Consider the following 10452-nt stretch of genomic DNA (forward strand, 5'->3'; position numbering starts at 1 on the left):
CTCCCTCCCTCCCTCCAGTTTGGACAGATAAAAATCTAAAGTCTGAGATATGCAGAGCTGACTGAATTATTGCTCAGCGAAGCATTTATATTGTGGGGAAAAGGCCATAAAAAGACCATGCCCTGATCATATCAAATAGGCATTCTTGTGTGGCTTTAAGTGGAAGGACAGAAAAGAAAAGAAGGCAACCAGTTCAACAACACGGTTCACACTGCTAACACAGGCTGCCATTCTCAAGTGAAAAGAGGCCACATGAAAGGATCATACACACCTTAGATAATATACAGAGTCACAGAAAACCCCCAGTGGATACTAGGTACTACACAGGAAGAAGAGGGAGAAAAGGTGACAGCAAGGTACAAAAGAATTCAGGGAGGAGAAAAATAGCTACCTCCACTACTTTTAATTGTGGTGGTATTGTCCATGTTAGCTATATCAAAGCTGATTGATAAACTATGCACACTTCATTGTATAACAATTATACTTCTACGCATAAATATAGCTTTTAATAAAAACAAAAAAGATTGGATGAAATCTTCGCCCCAAATCATTTTTAGTCCTCCTATGTCTTAAATGTGATATAATCAAGCAACTATAACTATGAACCAACCCAAGGAAAAGTGGGGAAAAAGGAATGTTAAAGCCCAACACCTTACTCCCAGAAACCTCCAAATACCTGCTGTCAGGGTCCCGGAAAAGGGTTGGTGCTGACGGTTAGGCTCCAGAGCACTGTGAGCAGAGTAGCCAGTCTCCATGTGACCTATATTCCACCAGCCACACCAACATTCCTCAACAACAGCTGGGAGGGAGAGGCACCCACCCACCCGCTCAGTTAATGACCTGGTCAAAGCTGGGGTAAGCCAGGAAGAGAGAGCCAGTTTGTTTTCCTTTGGTCCCAGAGCTATTTAAGTAACTCATAGGCACCGGTGTCCCACACAAATTTGCCAGAAGGAACTGGGCAGAAGGCACGTGGGAATGATACAGTCCAAATGATGCCAAGGACATTTGTGCTCCCAGAGGATCCCAGAAGATGACCCTGACCTGAGGTCTGAGCCTCTCTAGGCTTCCTCACCTGCTGAAAAGGAAGGCATCATGAAGCAACTTAGCATTTCAACCCGTTTCCCAGGCTTGAGTCACCGCTATGCTTTCTTGGCTGTTATTCCTGACCCATTCCACAGCCCCAGCGTGATTCCTGCCATGGCTACCTTGCTTGGGTGGGAATCAGTTACTCACCTATGAGAAGGTCAGGCTTCTTCACAGCCCACTCACTTCCCTGACACCTCAGCGGGTGACAAACACCCTTCCTCCTTCCCACACATTTTCCCTAGGACTATGAGAAAATGCTACCTGACCAGCTCCATCCCTTCCAGAGTTGCTCTCACAGTGACCTGCCTCAGTCACTTGCAGGAACAGGTGTACATGGGATCAAAAACAAGCAAACACTTCTCTGGGGCCCCACCTCCACGGACTCCCTGCTCTAGGAAGGAGCTCCTGTTGCCTCAGCCCTGAGTGATTCCTCTGGAGTTGCATCAACCTTGCTCCTGGGGAAAGCTGACAGAAGCCATGACTTCAAAGGAAAGGCAGTTAGAACCGATAAGAAAGGGAAGGGGTTCAAAAAAACTAAGAGAATGAAATGACTTAGAAGTTTCTTGGGCCCCAGGATGAAAAAAAAAAAGATCTATTTTCTTCTCCCAAGCAATATAATGTCATCTTCTCAGAAACATTGAAAAGACGTCAATGTGAAGTTTCCAAGTGTGTTCTCATGGCAGCAAAAAAGCACAGATCTTCATCTAAAAAAAGGGGGGGGGGGAATCCCCCATCTTCCAGAGAAAGTTCACGGAATTGAGGAAAGGGGATGAAAAGGGAACCAAAGCCAAAACTGAGGGTGCCCACCACCTCCAGTTCCCAGGGCTGGGCCTCCGACTCAAGTCAACTGCTTAAACATTCTGCTTTGCTGTTGTGCTTCCCAGCAACGCTGGAGATTTTGAATATGTAAAGTGCCAGGCATGGACCTGGACGAGCAGAAGGACTGTAGGCTCCTATAAATAGATATGTTTTGGAAAACTTCTGGAGTGGATCACCAGAAAACTTGTTCCTGGGCAGTGGGGAAACCATTCTTCCAATGAACACGACCGACTGCTGCACGCAGCAGTTTATAAAGCGGGTGGGGAGCATACAAGAGGGAAGGGAGAAAGTGGAGACGCGTACTTACAAACTAGTGCAAATAAATCGGGGCTGGGAGTCTAGGAAAGACCCATGGTCAGCGTCCTTAGGACTCTAAGTCCGCTTTAGCCATGGGCCACAAGCACTGACTGCAGAATAGAGACTTCCAGCTTGGAAGGACTTGTGCGTGAGAGAAAAGCAGAGGGGACTATAAGAAGCAGTGATGGGGGAGTCTGAGGAGGGATGTGAAGGCCAGCCAGTTCTGCCGATCCTTCCACAGAACTAGACGTGTCTATGAACAGCAGAGACCCGCACCAAGTGTGGAGCACTAGAAAACACAACGCACTGACCCCTAGGGACTGATAAGGCAGTGCCTGCCTGGTGTTACCCAGAGGCAAGGTGCGAGTGACCGAGGGCTCAAAGGGACTCCGGGCTGCTGGAGCGCACTAAGGAAAGAAAGGATTAGGGTCGCGGTTTCCCAGGCTTGTGGCAGACTCGAACCTGAGACTTTGGCCTGGGACCAGAGGAGTCCCGTAGGTGCTGGGCGGGGCTTTCTCTCACCTGCGGAGCACCAGGAAGCTCAAGAACAGCAGCAGCACGAGTCCGAGTGTGCGGCCAGGCCTCCGCCGCAGGCTCCACTTGGGCATCTCGCGAACGCTGCGGGCAGACACCCGGGTTCCCCACTCCAGCCGAACTCAGCGGCCCGCCAAAGCCACGGTCCGGTGGGGCGGGGCCGCACACGGGTCACCCCGGCAACCGTGCTACGGCCAGCCCAACCCGCTGGCACCCATTGGCTGAGGAGTGCGGCCCCGCCTCGCCGCCTGGGCAAACAAGGCCGGGGAGGGGCGGGGCGGAGTCGGGGCGGGGCTGGGCGGGGCGGGGAAGGGGAAGGGGCGGGGCAGGGGAGGGACGGGGCAGGGGAGGGGCGGGGCGGGCGAGGGAGGGAGGGAGGGAGGAGGAGGCTGGGTGGTCTCAGTTCTCCTCCAACCTTGTCCGGGTGCCACAGAGTTCCCTGATTCCCAGTTTAGGCAGGAAGTTACCATCTACCCAGGTCGTCCCGACTCCCACCCTGCACTTAAATGCAGGGTCTTTTCCTGCATATGAAATGCCAACAGGTGCTGAACTATTGGACCTGTGTTACTGCTTCTTCAAATACTCAAACTCTGGGAAAAGTCATTCCAGACAGCATTACATAATGAAACAAGAATTAAGTGTGCCTGGTCAGAAGTGCAAAGAAAAAAAGGTCTCTTAAAGCAACTCGAAGTTTGAAAAATAAAAATGATTTTGAAGTAAAAACTCGTGTTACAAGTCAGGGCACTGTAGAATTTAAGACATTTGGTGGCTGAGTGTAGTTCAAGTTTCACTAGCACTAAGGGGAAGAACAAACTATTCTGCTTGTGGTTCCACACACACATAACTAAAAAAAAAAATATTATTTTAGGAAAAGCTCAATATAGTTTCCTGACACGGAAAATTGTTCCAATGACATTATCTAATATTTGGTGGCATTTATGCCTCAGTGTAGCAAAAAAAAAAGGGGGGGGCATGAAAGAAACACACCTTGATTCTGAGACCCAAGCTAGTGAGAGGAATGCTTTAGCCCAGAACCCTGAACCAAAGAAATACACCCTGACCCTGAAACCAGTGCCAAAGAAACACACTTTGACCCTAGAACCAGAAAGAAAAATGCCCTGGTCCCAAAACTAAAGCCAAAAGCTTAAAAAGGCCAGTGAGAAAAGCGCAGTGTGGCTCTGAAATCAGCCGTCTCTGACCCTGACCATTTATACTAACCAATCCCTGAGCAGAGAAAACTAACAATCCCTCTTCTCCCTGGGAAAACCCTGTGTCTAAGATGCCCTATATGTAAGCCCTGTGCCTGTTCCGTTTGCGGCTGCTCTTCTTTTACCCTGGCAGAGGCAGCCACTCTCCTGGATTCTTCCCTCCCAGTAAATCTCTTGAGCGAGGTTTAGGTGAAGACCTTCCTTTGCCAGAGCAGAGGTGAAGCGGAGCAGGACTGTTAACACTTCCACTTGGGGATTCTTCTGCTAGCAGCGCCCAGGAAGCTGGAAACGGAGGAGCAGAGTGCAACAGCGCTGTAACACTTTTGCTGGGGAAACCTTCCCCTAGCAGAGCAGAGTTGCTACAGTCCGGAACACCTGAGCCAACCTGTAACAACTTCACTGCACTGGGGAACCCCTCTCCTGCCAGGGCAGTGCTAACCCTTGGAGGAAACCTTTCCCTGGAGCGGGGCTGGAAGTTGCTACATGTACTGTGACCTGTGCTATTCCCTGGCTCCCGACTGCCAGACTGGCTTCCACCCAGGCTGTAACACTCAGTATTCCCTGGCTCCCAACCGAGAGGATTCCCTATCCAGGGGAGCGGTGACACACTCAGCATAAGGCAGGTTTTCAGAGTGGGTTTGTAGAGAATCTCTACAGTTTGAATTGTGTGAAACTGATAAGTACTAAGAGAAATTCCAACTCCAAGAATAAAGATAAAAAGTTTGCTTTGCCTCCCCTCTAAAAGGATCCTTCCTATCATTACATGGTCAAAGTATCAGAGGTTGGCCCAGATATCGCTCTGCTCATGGGAGCCTTGTCCAGTTATGGAGACAAGTGTCAGGACTCATAAGAAAAGAAATTAAGATTATGGGGAAATTTCTGGAAATAAGTTAGGGCCAGTTCAATCATAGACAAAAAGGAAATAGGAAATCCTAAAGTGAAATTTTTAGCAGATGAGCCCTCCAGGTTCCAAATGCTGTGGTTGCAATGCTGGAACGAGCCAGTACGTACCTAAAGAACGCCCGGAACCATGTCCGCTTCATAGTCCAAAACCATCATCTTCAAGCTCAGCCTTTGGAAGGCTGGGTGACCATGATCTAGCACAACACAATCATATTCACTTAAAAATAGCCAAAAAGGGCAGGGAAGGCTCATGAGGCCTCAACCCACACAAAGAACTACAGACAACTAAGGGATGCTGAGAGTGTGAGAAATAATATTCTCCAGGGAAGAAAACACAAATTGGTTATCTAATACAAAACAGTAGGGCCTGAAAACATATGCATGAAAAAATGTTTTATACACTGTTCATGATATAGACTGAACAGACTGTATTTAAGTAGTGTGTGTGTGTGTGTGTGTGTGTGTGTGTGTGTATAACGACAATGAAAAAAAGGAGACCCTGAATTTGAAAGAGAACAAGGAGGGGTATATGGGAGGGTTTAGAGTGAGAAAAAGGAAGTGGGAAATAATGCAATTATATTATTTAAATAAAAATACACAGCAAATGTTTAGTAAGCACTTGTTAAATGCTGAGCACTGTTTCAGATTCTTTCAAGCACTTTGGATACATCAGAGGACCCAACAGGCAACCATTCCTTCCCTTCAAAACTCATTATTCTGGCTAGGAAAGAAAACTGACAAAAAATCAACATAGCAAAACAGTACACTGTAGAATATGTTCAAAGGCAATAAAAACCAAAACAAACTAAATGTAGACAAGAGCGGAGGGTTAGGTGTGTCCTGTAGGGGGCTGCAGAGAACAAAGACTCCCTAGAAATGTTAACTGAGCAAAGGTCTGGAGGTAAAGCAGCTCGGGAAAGGCTGCCCAAGCAAAGAAAACAACCAGTGAGTGCATGGGCACTGAGGCGGGACCAGAACCAGGCGTTCCAGTTCAAGGAAAGCCAAGGATGCCAGTGAGAAAGGAAAAGGGTGGCGTCGAAGGTGGCAAATGAGGTCAGACAAAGGCAGAATCCAGGCCGTTGGGACCTAAGAGTGAGGCCTTGGACCCTACGTGAAGTGGTAGTGACTTCAGTCTTCGGACATGAAACTGATGATGGTGTAGGAAGATCGTTCTGGCTGTTATGTTTAAGAACCTCAGGAGCAGGAAAGACTAAGGGAAAATAGATGATTTGGCATCTTGCTGTAATCCGTGTATTACTCAGCCTTCTGATATTATCACAAAGCTTCTTAGATAAATAATTTATAAGACAGAGCTCCAGTTCATTGGAGAAGCCACATCTATATTCAGAAGCCATAGACTATGACCGAGCAGAACTGTGTGGATGTGGTGATGTGGGAAGTTACACATGAGGAGTCAAAGCTTTCTTGGATTATATTTCACCAGCCATGCTTATCATTCTGCCTATCTGAGCTAACAGTCTGTGACATCTATAAAGTGTTGTTAAGCTTGTACTTGTCTGGTCTCCTATTAACCCCGAAGCTAAGAATGCAATAGTATCTGAGTCCTATAGATTTGTAAGGTTCGTTATAGTCCACCTACCTGATGGCACACGCGATAGAACCGTAACTAATACTGACATCCAAATGATATTATCATAAGAACTGATGTTGGTTCACAAGGGGAAGATAGCAATGGAGGTGATGAGACATGCAGGACTTCTGGATATATTTGGAAAGCTGAGTGGGTTTCTACAGTCCATTGTGTGTGGAGTGGGGAAATAAAGAGGATTAAGTGATGCTAATATACTAAAGTTGAGAATACTGTAGGAATTGGAGTTGTCATTGCTTGAGACAGGAAAGCTATGAGGATAATGAATTTACTGGGGGCTTTCAGGCTTGTGCTTAGGGAGTTTGAACTATGTGTGAGACATCCAAGGGGTGCTCAATATAAATACAAGTATAATATTACCTAGAGAAGCCTGATGTTGAGAAAGAGTCTGGGAGGAAGATACCAATTACGTGTTTTATGGAATACTTTGAATGAGATTACCAATGAACTGAGCATGACGGATGAAGGGGACCAAGTACAAACTCTGGTACATCTAACAAGGAAAGAGGAGGAATTCATTGGGACAGAAGCAGCAGCAGCTGGGGGGAAAAAAAGAAGTCAGAACGTGGTGTGTCCTGAAAGTCACAAGAACAAAGTCCCCAGGCAGAGGCGGTGATGGAGTGTGGTAACACAGCTGCCGAGAGTGGACCAATGTGTGTGTAATGCATCAGATATTGGTGCCCTGAGCCAGCCTATGTTCACCTGAGATACACAGTGAGTTCAAGGGCAGCACCGGAAGTTCAAAATAAAAAACATGTTAAGAATCTGGGGACCCAATATACTGGTAGAACATTTGCCTAGAAAAGCCCTAAGGTTGATCCTCAGTGCTGGGTACATATAAGAAAGGCAAAATTGAGTGAAGAACTTAGATGCTGTGATAGTCTTGTCAACTTGACAGATTCTAGAATCACCTAGTAGGCAAGCCTCAGATACAGATGTGAGGGATTTTCCTGATTAGGTTAGTCTCTGTCCGTGCCTGTGAGGGACTGTCATGATTGGGTTAGAGTGAGAAGCTCCACCCTAAAAGTAGAAGACACCCTTTCTTGGGTTGGAATCCTGGACTGCATAAGAAAGAAAAAGTTATCTTTGTGCTAGCATCTCTCTCTTCTTCCTGGTGGCAGGTATCATGTGACCCCATATCTCAGGATCCTGCTGCCTTGCCTTCACTGCCACGATGGACTACGTCCTCAAACTGAGAGCCAGAACAATTCGTTTCTTTTCCAAGTCACTTTTGTCAGAATATTTTAATCACAGCCACAAGAAAATAACCAAGTCAGGTGGCAAACATAGACAACCTCCCTCACCTTTCTGCAAGCTTCCTGGACCTTCTGCCATGCCTGCTGTTGCTCTGCCTTCCCTGCCATGATGGACTGGATCCCCTCTGGAACCATAAACTAAAACAAATCCCTTTCTCCTCTAAGTTGCTTTAAGCCCTGATGTTTTTATCACAGCGAAAGAAAATAACACAGCCGCTGACCTGAGTTTGATCTAGACCCACATGGCAGAAGGAACAAACTAATTCCTGAAAGTTGTCCTCTGACCTAAACACATAAACACACACACACACACACACACACACACATATATACACACAGACACACACACACACACATGCAGAAAGAACGAAGGAGAGGAAGGAAGGGAGGAAGGGAGGAAAGGAGGGAGGGAGGGAGGGAGAAAGGAAAAAAAATGATAATAGCCAAACAAAAAGGCCCACATATTTTATGATTACATGAACACAAAGTTTTCAGATAGTCCATCCCAAAGACACAATGTGATGAGTGACTGGCAGAAAATGCTGGAAAGGGTCAATGATGAGTGACTGCTAACGACCTAAGGATTTCTCCTTGGTATGAGGAAAGCATGCTAGAATTAGATGGTGTTTATGAGAGTAATGACCAATATTGATGTGATAATTTATAGTCAGTATTAACAGAATCTAGAATCACCTAGCAGACAAACCCACGAGTGTATCTATAAGGAAATATCTAGATTGGGTTAACTGCTGTGGGAAAACCCACCCTGACTGTGGGTGACACTATCCCATGGTCTGCAGTCCTAGGCTGAATAAAAAGAAGACAGCAAACCGAGAACCAGTATTTAATCTCTCTCTTTCCCAACTAGGATTCAACTGAGTCAGTCAGCTTATAATTAAATTCAAACTGTGGGGCAAAGCAAACCCTTTTTTTCCTAAGTGGCTTTAAACATGCATTTTGTCAGAGCAATTACAAAAAAATATAATAAAGTTTATTAAAGAAAGTGTTATTTTTAAAGCTTGTGAACAGATTATGCTAAAAACTACTGAATTATAATTTTCAAAGGGGTTTATACATCATTAACACCTATGTGTATTGATCATATCACAATTTTAAAAGCAGTATAACTTTTTCATTGTAAATATTTCTGTTGTCTATTCCCTCATATGAAGCTAGAAAATTTACATATTTCTGACTACATATTTTAGGAAATCGAGTTTAAAATTATTTTATAAATCAATTAATTTTCGTCACCATTAGTAACACTTCCTTATAATTTATGTTTGTCCTTCAAAGGTTCACATACTCGAATCTTGACCTTCAGCTTGTAGCAGTAAGGTAGTCAAATCTTTAGGGATGGGGTGAGTAAAAGGCTGTTGTTAGATCACTAGGGGTGCTGCCTTCAGAAGGGACTGACCCAGTCCTCAGACAACCCCAGTTATTTTTCCTGAATTGAATTGCTACTTCAGCAGTAAACCCAGCTCCTGAACACCTCTTGCTTCTGACTCACTACCTAAACTCCCCTTCTGCCACTGTGCCATCAGACAGGACAGAAGATGTTCATTCCATGTTCTTGAATTTCTAGAACACTGAGACAGAGAAGCCTATGTTCTTTATGAATGACCTAACTCAGGAGTTTTATTGTAGAGATAAAAGAAAGTGTATCAGGACACCTCTACACTTAGTAGAGTGGAAATCTATTGTCCCATGTTAATAACTAATCCAACTGGCTTGCTTAGACATTGCGTGGAAGTAGAATCAATGCCGGATTCTACTCTGAGTTCTACCAAGTATGCTACAGTAAAATAGGACCATGGGAGCTGAACCTGATATTTGTTATCACCTTCTGGTGTTTAGAGCCACACCACTAAATCAGTTTCATAGCTATTGGATTAAGGTCTTGAGAAGATCAACATCTGTTTACCTATTTGGCTTAGCTGGCTGGTTTTGAAATTTGAATTCTGGCTTGGAATGCTAACGGAACATGACGTTACAGGAGGGAGCATGTCCACATGTAGAACCACACTAGTGCTGAAGAGGGACAATGTTTGTCTCTAGGCTGAAGAGCTGAATCTCTTGTGTAACAGAATGAAGTGTTTTTGTTTCCCCTGTGCCCTGATTTGATATAGTGTATCAGATTATCCAAAGGTCAATGGGATTTTATCAGTATGCAAATGGACTTGTAACATGGGGATTGTGTATTTGAAACTGCCCAGTGAAAAAATGTTTTTATAAGTTTTTTTTCATACAACTTATACTTTGGAGGGGAAATTTTTGAAGAAAAAAGTGTTGTATTTGATAGGAAAAATGTGACCGGTAAATGATAAAATCAAAGAAACAGTCTCTTGCGAGCTGAGATTTGATTACACATGTGAGAGTCCAGTTATTGTGAACTGTGTCCATCTCCATCGCCTGTGTGACTCTCCCAGTGCTTTCACAAAGGATGTCAAACCAAAGACGCTGGCTTCCCGGAGAGCTAGCAGCTGCTTGTGCTTCCTGGTCAGCTACAATCTGCTTCTTACTTTAAAAGACCTGGGGACTAGAAAGGGCTCAGCCCATAAAAGTGGGCACCGCTCTTGCAGAAGACCAGAATTGCAGTTCTGGAACTCACATTGGGTGGCTCAAAGCCTCCTGCAACTACAGCTCCACACACGTTCACTATTGAAAATCTTGTTAAAAGAAAAGACTCTTTGATCAGTGTCATCTTCCTGCATTTCCATGTTTACTGAAACCAAGCAAA

The 10452-nt window shown here is 45.1% G+C and overlaps 1 protein-coding gene across 1 annotated transcript in view; it reads right to left on the reverse strand.

Annotated features, from left to right (window-relative positions):
- The window catches only part of Glb1l2 (galactosidase beta 1 like 2), a 41452-nt gene extending 38607 nt beyond the window's left edge, over positions 1 to 2845 (reverse strand). The window contains exon 1 of the mRNA XM_026779239.1: positions 2725 to 2845. Within this exon, the coding sequence (XP_026635040.1) occupies positions 2725 to 2810 (86 nt within the window). The 5' untranslated portion in view covers positions 2811 to 2845. The remainder of the gene's footprint in view (positions 1 to 2724) is intronic.
- Between the last annotated feature and the right edge of the window lie 7607 nt (positions 2846 to 10452).

The sequence above is a fragment of the Microtus ochrogaster genome, chromosome 5, assembly GCF_000317375.1.
Source record: "Microtus ochrogaster isolate Prairie Vole_2 chromosome 5, MicOch1.0, whole genome shotgun sequence".
In the NCBI taxonomy this organism is placed as follows: domain Eukaryota; kingdom Metazoa; phylum Chordata; class Mammalia; order Rodentia; family Cricetidae; genus Microtus; species Microtus ochrogaster.